We start from the raw sequence: 20,741 nt of genomic DNA on the forward strand, positions 1-20,741 counted from the left end.
TTGTTGGAATAACTTCTCCAACACATACTTGTTTACATTCAATAGCCATTACTGAGATAAGTGAATGAAAAATGTCAGAATATTTTTCAGACTGAAGGTTGAAAAGGTTTGTCAGGAAATAAACTTTTTTACTTTGTATAGTAAGTGCATCCTGAAATTCTAGCCTTAAAAAACAATGATATTTGAAATAAACTGAATCAGAAGATGAGGCACATGATTACGTCTGTGCAAGACGAGCATATGAAATTAATCTTAAAAATTAAAAGGATGAACATTATCTAGGAAACTACAGAGAGCGATGGGGAAACTTTAAATCAGTGCCCAGTGACTATTCACTCTCTTAGAATGCTAGGGAGGGAGCTGTGCCAGAACTACTGGAAGCAGGATGTGATGCTTGGAGGGGCGCAGGGCGAGAAAGGATGGAGGAAGCAATCGGTTACTCTTCATGCCTTTGCGCCCCATAGAAGCAATGGATTTGTCACTAGATAAGCACCAGTTCTGGCTTTTCCATGGAATATCTTACCTGTCTCTGACTTGATTAAAACGAGGAAAATTAAGAAAACTTGGAGCTTATCTAATGAGACATAATGTGAATTTGATACATATATAAATTAAAATGTGGTAAAGCTTTGTCTTTTCTAATATATCTTGATAATTTTCTCTTTTACTTTTGTTGTACTCACTTTGTAGCAAACAAAAATTCCAGCTCTGTATTCTACAAAGTACACAGAACATGTTCCTGCAGGACTAGATGTAATTTAATTAGGGCTGAACTTTATTTAGTAGCAAGTCTGGTAAGCTTTCAGCCACTAAGTCATCTTCCCTTACATAATGCTTATCTTTTAGGAAAGGGCTACATCCCGTCTCTATTTTTAGTCTAGGAGCCAAGGCTCAACATGTTTTCCAATACCCAAGTTTTCTTTCTTTCCTGTCACCAGCGTATAATGTTTTAGGGTATGGGGAGGGAGAGATTCTTCTTCCTAAAGCGGACATTAGGAGCTCACCTGTTCAGGGGTTTGGCTTCTTCGGGTTTCTTTGCCAACCAGGAGGTAGATCCTAAGAATTATCGAATGATATATACTGAGAGGGACATCTGGAGATCATCTGGTCCAAACCCCTGCTCAAAGTTTAAAGCTAAACAAACCTAGTTCTCTCAGCCTTTTCTCATATATCATGTGCTGTAGACCCTTAATCATATGGGTGATCCTCCACTGGACTTACTTAAGTATGTCCATGTCTTTCCTGTACTGGGAAGCCCAGAACTGGTCACAGTACTCCAGATTCAGCACGAGTGTTGAATATAGGAGAAGAATCACTTCCCTCAACCTGTGGGCTACAGTCTTGCTAATACCAGCCCAGAATGTGACTGGCCTTCAGCATACTCTTACTCAAATTGCCTGCTAGGACCCTCAGCTCCTTTTCTGCAGGGCTGTTTTCTCAGCCTGTATTGTTTTATGTTCTTTTTCCATCAGTTGGAAAGTTTCTGATAATGGAAATTAAGTTCTTGGTTTGCTTTCAAGGCTCCTAGTGGGAGTCCACATGGGAATAGTTCTTCCCATGGAATTGCTTGATTGTATTGACTATTTTAGGTTTGTTATCTTCAACTGCTAGAAACCGTCTGAATTTTTTGTTGCTAGAATTTTCTGTTGATATCTTAAGGTGATGTTTCAGAAACGACATGTAATAATTTTTCAAGAAATCTGCTAAAAACATTTTTATGGACTTGGAGAGATATGATTGGAAGAGAAAGGAAAATGTAACTTTATATCCCATATCTGTAGCTGACCATGTTTTAGGACGTACAGGAACACACTTAATCACGGCATATTTTTTCAGGTGTTTTAGTAATTTTGTTTTTCATTTTTCATTTTATCTTCTTAATATAATCTGGAAAATATAATCTGCACATGAATTTTGTTAGCTAAACAAATTGCCAAGTTTTGTTATTATAATCTAAATGTATAGCATTTTTCCCATTCAGTTAAATATGGGATTGGCTCATCCAGAAGCAGATATGTACTAAAGTGAGACATTAACTAATAATAGCGAATAATATTGCTATGTAGACTCACATCAGAGAGTGGGTAACTGACTAAACAGTTCCCCTGTTCCTTTATCCTGCTCCTTTGGAAATAGTATCCATTCCCTTGATTAAACAGCTGGAGAATATTAAGGTTTTGGCATAGATAGTTCATTATGAAAATTGCCTTATAAGAATCAATTAAGAAAGAAATGATATAAAGACTTTTTTTTCTTCTAATGCTCTATAATAGGCAATAAACACTTATAATCATGTTGAGAGTAAGGATTTAGTTGATAGTAAAAATAAAATAGTTTGGGGGCTGAAAGGGTAGTCCTGTGAAAAGTTATTCTACTGTAGTTTATAGAAGAAATATTAATGTAAAGCAGTATTTATGTTATTCTCAAACATCTGTGAAAATTTCAATGATATTGATTATAAATATTAAAATGAGACTTTACTGATAAATGCAAAGTAGCAAAAGGAAATTAAGTTGATGCAACTTTATCCTTAGAGCTTATTAAGAGTTGTTTGTCCTGAAAATGTACATTGGTAATAAAATTTACCCATCAGCAAGATGTATCATCTATAGTGATAGTTTCATTTTTTTTATAAAAAGAGCAAAGCATTTAAAGTGTTTCACAAAGGTGGTGGTGCCAAAACCCTGCTCTCCATATTCAGTACCGCTTACCGTAATGAAAAAAATCAAATAAATACAGTCTACCTAATAAAGTTTGTCATTCAGTAATCTGACATACTCGAAACTCACACATTACCATTTTTATTGCTGTGTTATCTTATTCAGAAGAAATAACCAAGTCTTCCATTGGAGACTCACATTCTCCATACTACCACAGCTGCAGTCATCTGACAAATTTAAACTAGAGTTGCCTTATTGCCTTATTCTGATGAAGAATCCCGCAGTACACTCTTCTACAGACAGTCTTTTCTTTGCATCTAATATATTGCAGGCTTGCTGATTTTCATGGTATATTGCAAGGCGTTCCTTATAACATTTTGTTTGAGAGAAGTATGCAAGAAGTCTTTTTATTTTAAGGGAAGTTGTATACTGAGTTTACTGACTACTGTTAGCACCTCTTCCGTGACTTCCTGGCACACAATGCGCTATCATTGTGAGTGTGAGGTTTTATTACTTACAGTAGTTTTTGGAGGATGGATGATGGTGATCATTGAGAGCTAACTGTTAATTCTGTGTAAATCTTGATTTCCCTTTTTGTCTAGAAGCTACAGACATTTTTTACAGTCCTTTCCACAGATGTGCCTGCCATATATGCTCTTTCGAGATACGGAGATTCAGGTTTCTTGCAGTGTACTTATTTCTAAATAAAAATGGTGCAAAATGTTATGTTCTACTCTTCATTCTTTCTCCAGATAAGCAACAAAAAAAATTCATTTTAGTTGCGTGTTTGTTTGGTAATGCCTTTTTTTGTTAGTATAATGAAAAAATGAAATGTTTTCTACCAGAGTCTTTAGAATCCTAAGTCAATCTGTGCTGCAAAGTAGTGTTATATTGTTTAAGACTTGTTTGTCCATAATCCTTCAAAAAGGATGTAAAAGTTTCAACAGTTACTCACTAGAGAGAGAGAGATCTTTTCCTAATTGTCAGTGTGTTGGAAAATGCAGCCTATCTTAGAGATTGTCAAGTTCCTAGTAAACTCAAAACAAGAAATATAGCAGTTTCATAACATAAAAGCTGGGGTTTTAGAAGTAACTCATACCTACTTTCTAGCTCTCTGACCTGGCCTGGCAGAACTACAAAGACATACTCTTTATGCATATCAAATTCGAAGCAATGTACGAGCCGTTTTTAAAATAAAAAAAAATATGTCCTCTGTTTAGTCTTTGTAGTTTACAGTTGCAAATTTGTGATAAGAAACCATGTAAAGAAAGAAGCTTGATTATAGGGTGATGAAAATGAGTGAATGGATGAGGCTACATCTAGTTACATGCAGCTCATCCAAGTTGCTTAGAAAGGATGACAGTCAGCAACAGCATAGCACATCAGTTCCTTGTTTGAGACTTGGGCAAAGTTTTGTCTGTAAGGTGAGGTTTAAAATGCTAGTCACTTTCTAGGCGTTAGGCAAAAGAGGGTCTTTCTCAAAATATTGCTGTATCGAATGGGTCTTATTTATGTAGGGGATCCAAATGAAATGTCTTGTTTGTGAAAGAGAGCACCTTTTAATGGGATGGCATGTCACTATACTGACTTGCTGCATAAAACTACTCCTAAGTATGTGTTTTTCTCAGTATGGTTTGTTATTTAGTTTAGGAGACAAGTTAACTGTAATTATAAAACATTATTTAATCTATTACAGACAAATTTATTATAATAACAGATTAAATTAAAAGGTATTATGGATGAAGTTTTAAAATACTTAATACTTTTAATTTTAATGATAAAATGGTTAATTTAATTTGATTCAGGAAGTACAGAATCTCATTTCTTTAAATTTGTAGCCAGATGCATCCTGCGTGTATTTATGCAGAAAGACTCTTCACTATTTGATGAGACTTCTAAAGAGTTCGTGTATTTGATGGAAGAGTTTTTAGCTCTCTCTTCTCAGGGACATAATAGAGTCTCTGAGTACTAAAACCTTGACCTGTTTTGCAGTTGTCATTTAAATTCATGTCTATAGATTAAATATTTAAGATGTAGAAATACCTTTTATAAGGATTTGGTGTTTGCAATAGAAATGACTCTATAGGTATGAGGTCCTACAGTTAGATACTGGTTATATCTTAATAAATAGTTGCAAAACTGTGTCTAGGAGTACCCTGAATGGTATTTTATGTAGTGAACGAATAGATTTTGAAATATATTATTTTATTTTTTAAAAATAATAAAGACATATATTTTTCCAGCCAGTGAATTTTCCTTTTTTTTTCTACTATGTTTCTTTTATAATAAAATGAACATCTGTTTTTCCTGAACTTGGGGGGCAAAAAGGTGGTTTTAATTTTTACCTAGGTTTATTACAAGTGTATCAGTACTCTGTAAGAATTTTTTTCTGTACACTGACAAGATTCATATTCATCTTAGCTATGCATTGAATCAAAATAGTAGAAGTTAAGTTGAAAATATTTGCATAGTAAGAATTACCTTACACTTTTTGTTCCTCATCCTCTTATCTCTAAAGTATACAGGTAAAATTGTAACTGAGTTTCTGGTGATGGTTTCTTTTCTGTTTTCAACATTAGGCCGCTGACATCTGTGATCCAAACCCAATCATGATGCTTATTTTGTGTGTTTACTTGTATGAAAGGCTCCCTCACTACTTGCCCAAGAAGACTATTGAATTTACAGGTGCTCTCCATGCAACCGTTGTTAAAAAGGTACTGACACCATTGCAGCAGTACAAGGTTAAAAAACTCTGTGTGCATGTATGTATTTGTATTATATATGTACTACAACAAAGAATGAATGTGCTTCACGCAATTTCTCTATTAAATGTAGAAGATGGAGGAATGTCTCTTTTTTTCCTTCAGTTTTGGGATTCTGACTTCAACTGCTTTTTTTTTCCTGTGCTTTTACTGAGCACGGAAAATATACAAAACTAACAGTGGTTTCTGGGATCAAAGACAGGAATAAGAGGTTAACAGCTGAGGTAGGAGCGCAGTGTGGTCTGCAAAAAATGGAGCTTGGAAAGTCTGTGGGAAGTTTATGCTCCTTAGGGAGAAGAGTGATCGGCCTAGTTATTTGAAGTACTTTCTTCTTTTGTGACATCCTTGTTTTGTGTTTTGGAAGCTAGTTGGGGAACATACTTTTGTGCTCTAAAAACAGAATTAAAATAGGCTAAATTTTTATAATGTTTTGTTCTGATAGGTGCATCTGAAAAACCCAAGCCTTAAAACTTTGGTGTACAACGCTACTCTAGTAGGAAGAGATGCTGAGAATTTCTTATTACCTGAAGGAAGTACCGTCATCATTGCCCCTAAGTAAGTAATGATTTGTTCAGTGTTACTAGACGTCTAGCAATATGGAAATATAAATGTACTAATTTAATTGTGGTGGAACACTGGAGGCATGTTCAACTACAAACAGGGAAAAAATGGTCAGTGTAAAGATCAAGTATTTTTGCCTTAACCTGGCACAAAGCCAGCCTAATTCGTCAATGGCACACTTGCAGTTCGGCTTAATAGGCCTTTGAGAGTGGAATGCATGTCTTCATATCACTGTAGGAGGCACCTGTATCCATAAATATTTTTGTTCCTCTGTCACGAAAGCTTTAATTTTCAGTTTGGATCGCTGCTCTTATATTTTATTTTCTTTCCCCCACTAAAGCTGTATTATCTCCTTCTGAATTTAATTCACATTTTTTAACATTAACACATTATGTCAGCATAAGCAGATAAAAATTCTTTCCCGTAAGGCTTCAGTTTTTATTTCTTATTCTTATATTAAAGTATGACTGGAAGTTTAAGAGGTCATGGCAGAGATTTGATAGTAGTGTTAGATAGCTTCTTTTCGGTTTGCCCCAGATGGTAACTGTCACAACTTCAATGTAGTTATTTCTGTACTATAGATTTCTGAAATACTTTATCATCTAAAGATCATGGAGGGGTTTAATTCTGGGAAAACACAGGGTTGTTAAGATGTTTGGTAACAGAAATGCTCCCAATATGTGCCCCATCTTTTCTTGCATTTCGTTCACTTAGTACATCTGTACAATGTAGCTTATGACTAGATACAGGAATTTCACTAAACCTTATTTAACTGTCGAAGGCACAAGGGAGGCAGCAGCACCTCTGCCTGTCAGTCAAGAGTTTGGAGGTTTAGACTGCAGGTCTGTTTAAGATAGTCCTTTGCAGATGGAATGGGTTAGAGATTGCAGAATGGAAAACAAAGGTCAACATTTATATGAAAATAAGCCGTGAGGAAGCGAAAAAATTTCAAAGATATAGCGTCAGTCTCAAGAAGAGTCAACATAAATACAGTGCTTTTTAAGGATAATCAACATTTTAATATTAAATAGCATGCCTGTTGTAATTATATGCAGAAGGAGAAGTAAGTAATGCTATGTTATCATTGATCTGTGAGGCTGATTTGATTCCATTTGCTTTGCAATTACTTCAACTAAGAATTAACATATAATCTAAAATATAATCTTTGAAAATGTCATGAATTTTTATGAAAGGTCAATACCATGGCTGTTTTTCCCTTCATCTTTAAAAATACACACACACACACACACATGAATATTTTATGTAAATATAGGTATGTCTTCACCAGTACTTCCTCTTGCACTCCAAGCTAACTTGATACTAGCCAGCTATAGACTGTAAAACATTTTGAACTTTAGAATAAGGGTATTTTGGAGGTGGTGCAGGGGGTTGTTTGTTTGTTTGTTTTTTAGATAAATTAATAAATAAGGAGCAATTAAAAAATAACAGGTATTACTGGTGAAGGACTTCTACAGGGCTACAGTAAAGCTTACAGTAAAGAAAGCTGTAAAGCTTGTTTTGCCAAAGTTTCATGGTGAAAGATCAAGGGGAATATTAGCAGTTCAGAGAAGATTCATTCATACAGAGTTCAGGCATTTACAGCTGAAAAGATGAACCACCAGCCTTGAAAGGGAGGCTAAAGAAGGTGAAACTTTTCAGGCCTGTAATTAGAGAGCTGGAAGGCTCGGAAGATTTTCACTGTAGCTCAATATCAGATCTTTACTGATTAGCTTTAATAATTTTGGATATGAGATTCTAACTCTCTAGGGTCCTGCACTGTGCCGTATGGTTGCAGTTCACAACAGCAATAGCATAAAGCTCTCTAAACTCTATTTGGTAATGTAGACATCTAATAAGTTTTTCAGTCTGAATAACTTAAAAGATGATCAGATCATTATTTAAAAGTACCTTCCTGGGAAAAGAGATCAGGCACCAAAATGATCCGTTATTTAACGGCAAAAGCTATAGAACGAAAATTAAAATAAAAAGCCACCCAACAACTGGAAGCTGGAGCTGTACAAATTCAAGTTGAAAGTAGTGAAGGTTATTAACTACTGATGGAAAAAAAACCCCTATCTGAATGACAAATTCTTCAAATGTAAGGGTTTTGCAAATCACAGCATCATTGAAAATTGGACAAGAAATGACCTCAGAAAGCCATCTGCTTCAGGTCAATATGGGGTGCTTCCTTGGAGAATTGCTTCTGCCAAATAGCAGTTATTGGATTCAAGTGAGGGATGATTGGGTTGCAGGTAATGGACTGCAATATGTAACTACTTCAGACTTGTAGGGGTTTCTTTTGATCTTAAACTCTGCAAATCCGATAATTCCAAACAACTTTTTATCCTTCTCCTTCTACCCAGAAGTAGTTGTGTTTAACCGATAAGAGACGGAGATTGGTTGCCTGCTTTTTGACAGCTGTTGCAGGCCAGAGCTGCTTAAGAATCTGACCCCTATAGTATGTCAATTGAAGTGGGTATGGATGGAAGTAGTTGTTAAAATAAGAGAATGAACAGGTTTATAAAACAATTCCATAAGCTTAATTTTACCTCACTTTACATTGATAACAGTAAAGGAGAATAGAGAATGTAACTCTAAGCAATTTTGTGTTTTCCCTGGTGCTGGCTTTGCCACAAAAGGCAACAGTTCACAGCTTAAAATAGATTTCTCTGCTATTGCATGAGCCAGAGGGCAGAGATCAAGCAGTGTGTTCCACATGCTCCATTTCCCTGTCATTGCTGATTGTGTCAGGAGCAGAGTAGGCTCCTTAAGGCTGTCCAGTTTGTGAGTGGATGTTTCAGCCAGCACACTTCTCTGAGTCTGCAGTCCCAGGACACCTTGTCCAGAACATTTTGAAAGGCAGGGCAGCCTGGGAGCCTCAGAGTCTGGGTGGCTTAGCAGCTCTTCACACTGTCAAGGATAGCAATGTCTGGGAGCTCTGCAGCAAGGACTTAAAAGCTGTAAGAGCCAGACTTTCAGAACTTCCAGAATCAGCAGATCTAGGAACTGAGATCCTGAGACTTTTGGTGCTAGGGAAGAACTCTTCTGAGTATCATACTCCTTTCTTCTTGGCATCAAGCCTTGGAGAGATCAAGTTGAGTTCAGATTTTTAAACATCTGTTCATGGGGTTCCGAAAGCCGAGCACCAACTTCCTCTTAGGAACCTAAGATGACTGGAAGCCCTGTAATTTCTGGATCTTACGTGAGCTTCCTAGTTGAGCTGCAGTGAATTCTGGAAGTGTTGGCCTTTCCTCAAGTTTAGACAGTGTAGGCTCATGCATGATTGAAGATATTTTGTTCTTTTTAGTTACTTTATTTTAATTCATACATTTTACAACATTACTGCAATATTGGTGTGACAAATTTCCGCAAATAATTGGTTTAAATTTAATGCAATGATGTTGCACTGCTTGTGCATTTCTATTCCTATACCAACTGCAAAATAAAATGTCAGCTTAAATCACTTCAATTGCAATGATAAGGCAGTATTACTAGACCTGTCCAAAGTGATGACTTTTACTTATCCTGGGAAGCTATGGTTACCCTTTCTTCTAGATAAAATAGTGAACTTCCTCAAATACGATTTAAATCACAGTTTAATACCATGTTTTACGCAGCTGGCAAATTAGAATGCATTTTGAACTAAAATTTCCAAATAGTTTAGCCAGCCTTTTTGAAATCACTTCAACTTGCTTAAACACAGCTCCCCGATGGAGATAAAACATCCAGGAATATTAGCTCTTTTTGTTTCTTTTACTTCAGAAGGTGACCTACATGAGCCAGGTTAACTGATATTTTCAATATTTAATGCTTTTACATAAATACATTAAATTGGATATCAGGTGAAAATGCTGCACTATGATTTGAGTAAGTGTAAGTGATATAGATAATTGTCACATATTCATTATCAATTTTGATATCTAATTTTATTTATGTTTATTTTAAACAAACCTGGTTTCTTTTGGGTCATTGCGAGATTGTCACTTTCATCAGATGTAAAAATTGTAGAATGACTTAGATATTGAATTAAACATTGTGATTTGTATTTTATTGACTGCTATAAAAAAAAGGTCCAGAAAAAGTGGTGATTTTAAATAAATATTTAAAATGTGAACAGCCATTATATGTGACTGTAATAGACAGCTAATATGTTGACCACAAAAGAAATAATTTGCAAATCAGTACTTTTTTATTAAAAGTTATCAAAAGTCCTTCTGATGAGTGGATCCAGGAAGTGGGAGAGAAATATTTTCAAACCCTCCCTTTCTTTACTTTCCTTGCCAGTCACTGACATGGAGTGGGGACATGGCAGTATGAAAACAGCCGTGCTGGATCAGACCAGTATTTTATCTCCTGCTCTAGTCAGAGCAGACATTGTAACCACGCAGGTGGTTCCTCAAGTGAGACTCATCTTTTGCATTTTTGATGTGCCCTGTGATCTCACCAGATGTAGGAAACTTGAATATAGGAAGCACTGCTTAATTTGGGGGACTGTTAGGCTCTTTTCTGAAGAAAACAAACAAACAAATAATGCCCCCTCTTCTTCCCCCAAGAAACAAGCCAGTGGTCATAATTAGATGCCTGCAGAAGAATAAGGACAAGGGTAGGCTTGTATGACGTTCCTACCTAACATTCCCTCAGCCTCCAACTTTTTTCAGTTCAGGGGACTTGCTTGCAGCTTGCAGCGCTAAATGTGGTGTTACATGTTTCATAACCATCAATTTTTTTTCCATGTAATTGTTCTGTCTTCCTTTGAGACTATGTATACATGCAGCATCCACAACATTCTTTTGGCAGCACTCCACAGTGTAATGCTGACATGCTGACTGCATGTTGGATGGCCCGCTCCTTCTTTTCCTTGATCATGGCTTCTATCATTTGATGCCTGAGACTTTTTGTAGACTTCTATCATATTCCTCCTTGTCATCTGTTTTCCCGACTTCAGTGTCCTGACCAACTCAGTTATTCCTTATATGGAAGCCATGCTATTACCTGTAAGCATCCTTGCTGCAACTTGGTGAGCTTTATTCAATTATGCTGTATCCATTTTGAGATAAAGATGGAAACAGTATTCCAAGTTTGGCCACACAGATGTATGCCTTGGATGGATGAGGTTTCCCAATGATAATCTCCGTGTTGTTGTCTTTTCCCTTACAAATTATTTCTCACGCTTCATTAGCTTTATTGGATGTTTCCTAGCACTGTGCTGACATTTTCATGAAACTATTCATCACAATCCCACATTCTCATTGGTAAGCTGTAATGGCTCGGAGGCCGTTGTTTTATATGGAACGCAGAACTATTTTCCCTGGGTTCATCTTTTTACATCTATCTACACTGAACTTCCTCTCAGTTTTATTGAATACTGAGATGGTCTCATAAGGTCCTTCTGTAATCCTTGCACTTGTCTTTGTCCTTACAACCTTGAGCAACTTAGAACATCAGTGACCTTGATAACTCTCCAGATTGCCACAGACCCTTGAGGACTCTGCGGATGACTTATATTGTAAGAACTGTTAATTCCTATGGTGTATTTTTTTTTAATGAGTTATATATTCAGTCTCTGTCATCCATGTCTGCTTAATTTCACCAAGGCTTTTGACACTGTCTCGCATCACTTCCTTGTAGGTAAACTCAGGAAGTGTGGGCTAGATGAGTGGATGGTGAGGTGGATTGAGAACTGGCTGGATGGCCGAGCTCAGAGGGTTGTGGTGAATGGCACAGAGTCTAGTTGGAGGCCTGTGGCTAGTGGTGTCCCCCAGGGGTCAGTCCTGGGTCCAGTCTTGTTCAACGTATTCATCAATGACCTGGAGAAAGGGACAGAGTGCACCCTCAGCAAGTTTGCTGATGATACGAAACTGGGGGGAGTGGCTGACACACCAGAGGGCTGTGCTGCCATTCAGAGGGACAGGGACAGGGGGTCAGCAGGGGCTGACCTGCTGGAAAGTATCTCTGCAGAGAAGGACCTGGGAGTGCTGGTGGACAACAAGTGAAGCATGAGGCAGCAGTGTGCCCTTGTGGCCAAGAAGGCCAATGGGATCCTGGGGTGCGTGAGGCAGAGTGTTGCCAGCAGGTGGAGGGAGGTGATCCTGCCCCTCTACTCAGCCCTGGGGAGGCCTCACCTGGAGTACTGTGTCCACTTCTGGGCTCCCCAATACAAGAGAGACATGGCACTGCTAGAGAGAGTCCAGCGGAGGGCTACCAAGATGATGAGGGGACTGGAGCCTCTCTCCTCTGAAGAAAGGCTGCGAGAGCTGGGCCTGTTCAGCCTGGAGAAGAGAAGACTGAGAGGGGATCTCATCAACGTGTACAAGTATCTGAAGGGAGGGTGTCAAGAGGATGAGGCCAGTCTCTTCTCCGTGGGGCCCAGCGACAGGACAAGAGGCAACGGGCAGAAACTGAACCACAGGAAGTTCCATCTGAACCTGAAAAAAACTTCTTCACTGTGAGGGTGACAGAGCATTGGAGCAGGTTGCCCAGAGAGGTAGAGGAGTCTCCTTCGCTGGAGATATTCAAAACCGGTCTGGATGTGATCCTGGGCAATATGCTCTAGAGGGCCCTGCTGGAGCAGGGAGGTTGGACTAGATGATCTCCGGAGGTCCCCTCCAACCTAAACCATTCTGTGATTCACTAATTTCCTTTTAAATGCATAGACAGGAATCTTATTGGATATATGAGAACTAAATCACCTTTAATCACCTTGTTGAACTCCTTTGAAGACCTCCTATAGGTTTATAAGGCAGGACTGCATTTTATAGGTGTTGACTTGTGCCAGCTAGATCACGTTTATGGAGATCTCATTTATAGTAGATCCAATTTATACTTACTTATTCTTTTGGTTTTTATCATTTTTTTCTACTACATTAGCTGATATACTTGAGGCTTAAAGATCTGTAGTTCTCCTGTCTCCCCCAAAACCTTTTAATGATGTTGGTGTCATATTTGCCACCGTCTAGTTCTCAGGTTGCAAGGTAGTTTTAAGTAAGAGTACTGTCTTTTTTTTTTTTTTTTTCCTTTAGTCCATCTTAGGAGTGAGGTAAAGGATGTCCCAGAAAGTTTCCTTGACAGCAACTGTTACCTGGGGACTAATGTTGCCACTACTCCTATCAAAATAAGTTTCTAGAACTTCTCAACTTACTTGGACAGATGTGTGCATTGAGTTCACTTGAAAAAGAAGCTGTTACCAAACTTGTGAGCCAAATGTAAATTAACATTGTTCCACTGAAGTCATGCTATACTGATTACTATTGCAAGTCCTCTACCTCATCATTTACCTCTACCTCACCTTACATTTACCTGTGTAAGTGTGTGTATATATATATATATACACACACACACACACACACACACATACAGTACATGCTAAGCCTATTTTGCATGCTGCCAGTGGTTGTCTGCCTCTGCCTTAGAAGTCTCAGTTGGCAAAAGACCAACAAATTGTACATGATTTCCCTCTATTAATCTATTTTAATTCTTTTCTGTCAGGCTGTGCAGTTCCTATTCATCCTTTTATGGGGAGGGCTGATTTTGTTTTGGGAGAGGGTTCCTTCTGACTTTAATATGTGCTTTTTCTTTTCCAGAAGAATTACTAATAAATCTGTAGCTTATAAACATAACCTTTTTCTAATGTTAACGAATAGCTTCAAAATGTTCTTCGGGTAATATCAGCTTGAGTAAATTAAGAAATTTCAAGTTTTTACTAGAGTTTTTTTTTTTTATACTGTTTCATACAGTTGGGGGAAGAGTTTAGATTTTAAAAGTTCTTTAACTACATTGAATGGCATTACCATGAAAATAGAGACCAGTCAGGTGACTTTTCAGTTTGTGTTTTGAGATATTCTACTAGCAACTCCAAAAATTTAGGTCTCTTACTTTTTAGAGAAAGCTTTCTATACTCTGATCATATGTGTAGAAAGGCAGTGTACTTTTAGGTTCTACAATTCTTTTACTTTTGAAAGTCTTGTATGTAAACACTATAATTTTTCTGAACTTCATGCCATTTTGAGATATTAATCTCAAAATCGGAGAATAAAGCTTCAACAATCAAAATTTTGTTATTGATCTTGCTCAGTTGCAGGACTAGTGCAGGTCCAATCCCTTTACCTTCTCTAGACTCTCATTCCACGTGGTCTCTCCTACTATGCTTTCATTTCTTGTCTGAAACTCAAGAGTTGTGACATATCCAAGAGCACTTCATTTTCTCCACCTGTTAATCAGCTTTGTCTAATTATTCTGAAGTTTTCTTTACTCAGTTCCTTATCAATCTTGAATAAGAATCAGATCAAGAACTTGATCTGTCTGACAACATAAAAAATAGAATTTTTTAAAGTTAAACAGGGAATTGTCCCCTTCGAAGAGGTGAACATTAAGTAGGTCAGTTACTAACTTAGGGTAATCTATTCAGAAAGAGAACTTCCTGTGTTGCTGTGTGTGTGTGAAGAAAAATCAAGCCACATGCTGATGGCATAAAAAGCAGTAAGAACTTAATATTGTTCCTCTTCTATCTATATAGTTTTTTATTAGAACTTTTTAAGCAGCTCATGGACAGAAGATTGAATTACAGCAAAGCAGTTCAAAAGAAAAATTATCTTTCTTTTCTGGCCCCTTTTGCTCATAAAGATTCTAAAATGCTCTCCTGAAATGACATTTCTGAGTCACAACTTTGTCTCATTATTTAAAGAATTATTATTATTATTATTTTTTTTTACGTAGGACACAAGCAAGTGTGAATGTGGAATTCACTAGTCGTTTTTTGCACCCTGCTGAAGCAATGTTGCTACTTATTTCAAAGTCTGTGGGTGGAATAGGTGGTGCCACACTGACATTCTCTCTGAAATCTAAAGTCAAGCATATTGAGCCTGCTGTAAGTTTATTTGTGTATAATTAATACTCTCATAAAAATATTGTTCAGCAGTATGATGTATCAAACACAAATGCACTGGGGTAGGAATATAAAGGTGAATTACCATTAATGCCTTTGAGCTATTAATTTTCAAGTGTAAAATTTTAGGCTATGTATGTGCAGAGAAGTGTCTGGTAGAATATCCACCATACTTAATGATGTATTTGGATCCTGAATAAATTTTAAAATGTTGCCCTAATCGGTCTGAAAATCAAACTGGAGTCCTTTCACCATGTGAAAGGTTTTGGAAATTCCGTTGTTGATGTGGTGGTATGCCTCTTCTAGTGTCAGATGGACAGCAAACTTTTTCAGATGTTAGTATGTTTATTTGTGATTTTTAGTTTAGGCAATCCTTAGATTTAAGAAATATCCCAGAAACAGAGCAGGAACTGGCATGCTGTCCAACATTTGTTATCAAACATTCTCTGAGCAGACCTCTCCTGAGCTTAAGGGGTGTTTGTGACTTTTCTTCTTTTTCTTTTAATATGGTTGTAGCAGTAGACAATGATCTTAGAAAGGAAGTTTGGGATGGGAGAAAAGAAACACATACATATGGAAAAATAAGAGAGCAAGAAAATAGTTTGGTTCTTGTCCCTGCGGTATCATTCTGAAGAACATGTAAAGGTTATGAAGCTAACGCATGTTTAAAAAGAAATGGGCTTTAACTCTTCTTTACTGGCAACAAAGCCTAGCATTTAATTGTGTTAATTCTGTAGTCATCAGTGGCCAAATATATAGTTCCATACTTTGTAATATTTTCCTGTTTGTCAACGTATAAGCATGAATGTGGTTTGCAACTTTTGATATATTCAACAGATTGATTTAATTTTTTGTTCTCTTTTAGGAGGTATTAAAATGCAAATCTCCCTGTTATGAGCTGAAGAAAGTTACTCTTAATGTTACTAATCCCTTCAGAACTGATGGCATATTCAGGTAGACAATTCTATAAAGACAAAACTATAGTGATCATGCTGTTTTATCAACTCTTTTCCATAATTTTCTCTTTCTATTTAAGGATGTAAAACCTTGAGGTTAAATTATAGGGATTTACATTGCCAAAGTTGTTTCAAGCACTATAAAGTAGAAGCTATCATAATGAATAAAGAAGATAAATAAACATTAATTGAAATCCCTCTCAGTGTAAGCAATAAAGCAAGAGCTTTAATCTAATGGAGTTCATGAACCTTGCTTGTATTTTTATGTTTGGCTAAGGTCCAGCAGAATTCCAAACAGAAATAAACCATATTAATTAATAGTTGGTTATTTCTGCCCCCCCCGCCAATCTGCCTTATCCTGCTGTTTAAATTATAAAGCATGCAAAAGAAAAATTTTCTTTTGCCTTGAGTCTCACATCACTATCAGTTAATCTAATTTTTCATTTGTATTCACCATAGATGTAACAACTCCAGAGTTATAAACATAATTTTCCTAATATGAAACGAAAGGAATGCTGAGCCTCTTTTATGTCTCATTCTGTGTGATCTGACTCCATATTTTGTGTTTACTCTTCAGAGCTAAACATTGGTTGATGCTATTTGTTTATTTAAGAGAACATTTTCCATAACATTTTTAGCTTCTTTTACTGGTGCGTTTAATATACATGCAGCCTAGGCTGAGAACGACATTTGTTTTGTCCACAGAACAGGTTTGGTATAGACACCTGTAACAGGATTGTTTTTCACTGCTCCAACATTGTGCTCCAGCATAAGCCTCCTATGTAGGAATCATATGAATTTATTTAGTTTCTGTACTTTTCTTTAGTCTTTGAGATAGTCAGTGAGGCTGTCTAATCAGTTCTATGATGTGGATAGCTCTTTCAGAAAGAATAGATTAAGATGATAAGATAATTTAATTTCATATATACCATTCAATAGCTACATGAAAACTCCCTGAAGTAATTATCAAATTGGGCCACATTTGAACCAGTAACCTACAAATAAAAGATTTTTTGTAGCATAATTTTATACCATATTACATAGGTATATTGCTTAGTTGCAAATAATACACAGAAGTGCACCTGTGATACCAAAACAGTAGCTTTTTTACAGAAAAAGAGTGCTGAAAATCTTAAAACAAGATGTATAAAATAGTACTCTATTAAAAAAAAAGGACAGGTTAAAAAGATGAGCCTCCTTGATTTTGTCTCAAATATATAGCAAATGTCAGATATTTCCAAAAGCGGTAAATATTGCATCCTAAACCAGTCCTTTCCTGGCATTCTGCTGTTTGTTAGATGCTACTTGTTCTATCAGCTAAGTAATGTTTTCTGTTTTTACAGTTCATAGATTATAATATTCATGTATAGATATATATTTTAAAGATTATTGAATACTTGTACTTTATTAAATAAAATAAGTTAAATACTTTTAAAATCCTTGATGCATTTCTCTGTGAAGGACTGCAGCTGTTCTTACCTAGGAATAGAAATTATTTCTATGTCGTAAGATATTATAGTAAGTGATGGTCAGTGTTATTTTTTTTAAGAGCAGATTAAATTGTGGGGCAGAGCATCAACTCACACTGATATAAATTGAGGTAGTTCCACTGAAGATCTTGAGTTCAGATCTTCAACTAGTGCAATGCATCTTTCTTCTGTTTGTGCTGTCCTCTGCAAGTGTAGAGAAAATGCAGAAATCTGGTTGGTTTAAGCTGAAAAAATTGTGTACTGGTGCTACATAATATAAATTCTGCAATGATACAGCAACTCTAGTTCTTGGGTAATGACTAGTAGTATGGCAATGGATTATCCATTACCTAAAATAGAAATAAAGTGTGCATAATGTTGCACACACAAAAGCGAGTAAGGTCAGAGTCTTCTAGGAAAAATGAAGAGATTCTTTGAGGTTTGTTAGTGAAATCACAATTTACTGTAGTTTAATAGATTCACACTTTAATTACAGAAGCAAAAAAAAAAAATTAACTTTTTTCTTCAAGTCATTGTGTATTGATCCTTCACTCATTTATTTTAGTGAAGATCTTAGTGTGAATTACATTTTAGACAATTGTTTCATATTTAAAAATATATATGATTTGTCTTAATCTTGAAATGTGCATAGTTCTTCTGTTTCTAAGATGTTCCTTTTTTTTTTTTTTTTAATATTTAAAAAAAATTATTTCAGGTTGGTCTGCATGTCATGTCATGTCATGGCTGTAAACTTTCCCTATGATTACAAATCAATCTATGATATTAATGAGGTAGTAGTTTAGAGTAATAAATAATCCTTGAATAAATGTCTCAGGATTTTCCATGCTTACATAAGCTTTAAAAATTCCATGGCTTAAATTGTGCAAAATGTTTTAAATTGTTAAACAAAAAACCTATAAGTGTAAGGAGAAAAATCTCCTCATTTTTAAGTTTTACTGTGCTTTTCAAGCATCCTTAAATGAAAATAATAAGCTTCTTTACCAAACCTTAATTTGAAAGTTATAATAAACTAATTTTTATCTTCATTCTGCAAGTTAAAAATAAAGTGTTTATAAGCACTTGCCATGTTCCAGGGTTATTTTGCTGGAATCCACAAGTTACTTAACTCGGCCAGAGCAAGTATGTCAAGCCAGGGAAGTAAAGCAAGAGAAAACATTCAGGTAAGTTTTGAATGTCGATTGCTAATTTTTCAATTATACAATTTTATTAGTGTAATATCTTTGTGTATAACTGTGTGCATTCCAGTTATAAAGAATTATAGGTTAGGGCATAAAAGTATGGTAGAATTAGGTAATATTATTAAAACATTTTATAGATAATTTTGTCATAAGCAGTAGAGAAAAGGTAAATAATTTAAAGCTGAAATGGATGAAAATGTTCTGAGCATGGATGATTAGGGAATGGGTGTAATTTGCCACAAGGAAAAAGTGATAGAGAAAGTAGGGTTTAAAGCTAAAATATTGATGGTAGGTAGGGGCAACCGTGGTGACATGGGTGACTGAAGGAAGTGCTGACAAGAAATGTCAGTAAGATGGACTAGCTCCAGTTTATTAGGATCTTAAAAGTAGAAAGATTAGCTCTGAATCTCAGAGTGAAGAAGGCTGAGATTTTAGAAGGTGCAAGAGTAAAAGATAGGCATTCTACAGAATTCTGGAGTTGAGCTGGAGAATTGTGCGGGAGTCTAAGATGTTATAGGTTCAGTAGGCCATTGGAGACAGTTGTGCAAAACAGAATGAGGTGAGATTAATGAAGAAATATAGGTATAAGTTAATATAATTTCATGCTTGAGAGTTATTACTTAGCTGACCATGGACAGATTTTCTGACATAAGAGATGTGGAAGGAGAAGGAGAGTTCAAAGTCAGCATGGTAAAGGTGATAAAATGGCAAAGGATAAACAGCAGAGAATAATTGCAATGGGAGTCAAGGAGAAATATAGCAGAAAGAAAGATGCATGCTTAAGAAGACTCACAGCCCAAGAGAAAGTATTTCTGTCTTCACTGGCTTTAATTGTTGGACAATGTAATAAATATCAAGAAATTTGGATGAACAGGCAGAAATCTTTATGGGCACTGAAGTGGAGAGGTGTGTATCAGAAACACTGATAGTCAAGGTTAAAGGTGAAAGAGACAATTGAAAACCTGCTTGAGAACAAAGATTTGTGGCATTCCCTAGAAGTGACCTAGCACAGAGGAAGAAAAAATAGCTAATGCATTTTTTTTGGAACTTGTCAAATATTAAGAATTGCACGATTGTTTTAATAATTGTCAGAGTTTAATAACTTTATTTTTCAATCATAGAATGAAATATTTAGTGTCCATTTTATCTTTTTAACAATAGATGCTGCATTCACATGTTAGGCAATTCAGCTATTTGTATTCCTAATCCTCAGTTGGGGTAGTATAGTAACTAAAAAAAATCAAGTTTCTTCTCAGAAAAGAAGAAGGAAGATCTAGCTTTGAAAATACACCATCAACAACTTTCTTACAATGAATGTGTGAAATATGCCAGCCACAAAGCACTATCAAGAAAGAGTATTTTAGCCACCACAGATTTTTTTTTTTTTTTTTTAGGCAAATTCTTTCAGTATCATTCTGTGCCCTGTTTGTGTTCTGTGAGCTGCACTGTGTGTTGGGTGCTCTGTGCACTTACACTGACAAGCTACGCTTATCAGGGGTGCTGCAATAGTTGAACCTTAAGTGACTAATGATTCTGAGTTTTGAAATGAATAACCAATTTCAGTACAATGATTTTAGAACAAAAATTACAGATAACTGTAGCAAGGACTATCCAAAGGGAAACAGCCATATCTATTTCATATAATGCATATTAGAGAAAAATGTGCTTGATCATAATTACTGCTTATTGTGGTAAGGTGTCCAAACTGTCAGCCCACTAAACAAATGATGGATTGATTTGATTGGATGTTACTTCTGTTCATATTTTTTGCTAAAATGACATTTGATCTTTTCTGAATGTAACTCAAAATGGGATGTAATAATGTTCTGTCTTTTCTGCTATCACTTGTGTTGAGGAGATAGATGATATTTAGAATTCAAGTACTATTAACATATGCTAGAGTGAATGGCCCCATTTTGAATTTAAGCAAGAGAAGAAAATGAACTTGAAAACTATGTAATCCTCACTCAAAATTCTCTCAGGACCAGAACAGTGATTGCCTAAAAGTACTATCTACTCTTACAAAAAAAGAAAAAGAATAGAGCCACTCTGGTAATTCCATTGAGATGTCTACAGACTTTACTAGTAAATTGTGCCTAGCAGTATAAGAAGCTGTTTGAAATAGTCAGAAGAAGATTTTTCATCATCATGCGTATTTTAGCTTAGTTTATCCCTAGGAAATAAATTAATCTAAAAAGATTAATTGAAGAAAGATTCTTTTTGAATGGAACACAACAAACTTCTGAGATTTGC

General features: G+C 36.0%; 1 protein-coding gene across 4 annotated transcripts in view; it reads left to right on the top strand.

The window, feature by feature from the left end:
* CFAP47 (cilia and flagella associated protein 47) overlaps positions 1-20,741 on the top strand; it is a 360,791-nt gene that overhangs the window by 115,213 nt on the left and 224,837 nt on the right. For all 4 annotated transcript variants that reach the window (XM_068916942.1, XM_068916957.1, XM_068916948.1 and 1 more), the window contains 5 exons: positions 5,240-5,374; positions 5,865-5,977; positions 14,696-14,846; positions 15,730-15,818; positions 18,384-18,470. In XM_068916942.1, coding sequence (XP_068773043.1) covers positions 5,240-5,374; positions 5,865-5,977; positions 14,696-14,846; positions 15,730-15,818; positions 18,384-18,470 — 575 coding nt within the window. The remainder of the gene's footprint in view (positions 1-5,239; positions 5,375-5,864; positions 5,978-14,695; positions 14,847-15,729; positions 15,819-18,383; positions 18,471-20,741) is intronic.

Source organism: Struthio camelus, chromosome 1 (genome assembly GCF_040807025.1).
Source record: "Struthio camelus isolate bStrCam1 chromosome 1, bStrCam1.hap1, whole genome shotgun sequence".
Lineage (NCBI taxonomy): Eukaryota > Metazoa > Chordata > Aves > Struthioniformes > Struthionidae > Struthio > Struthio camelus.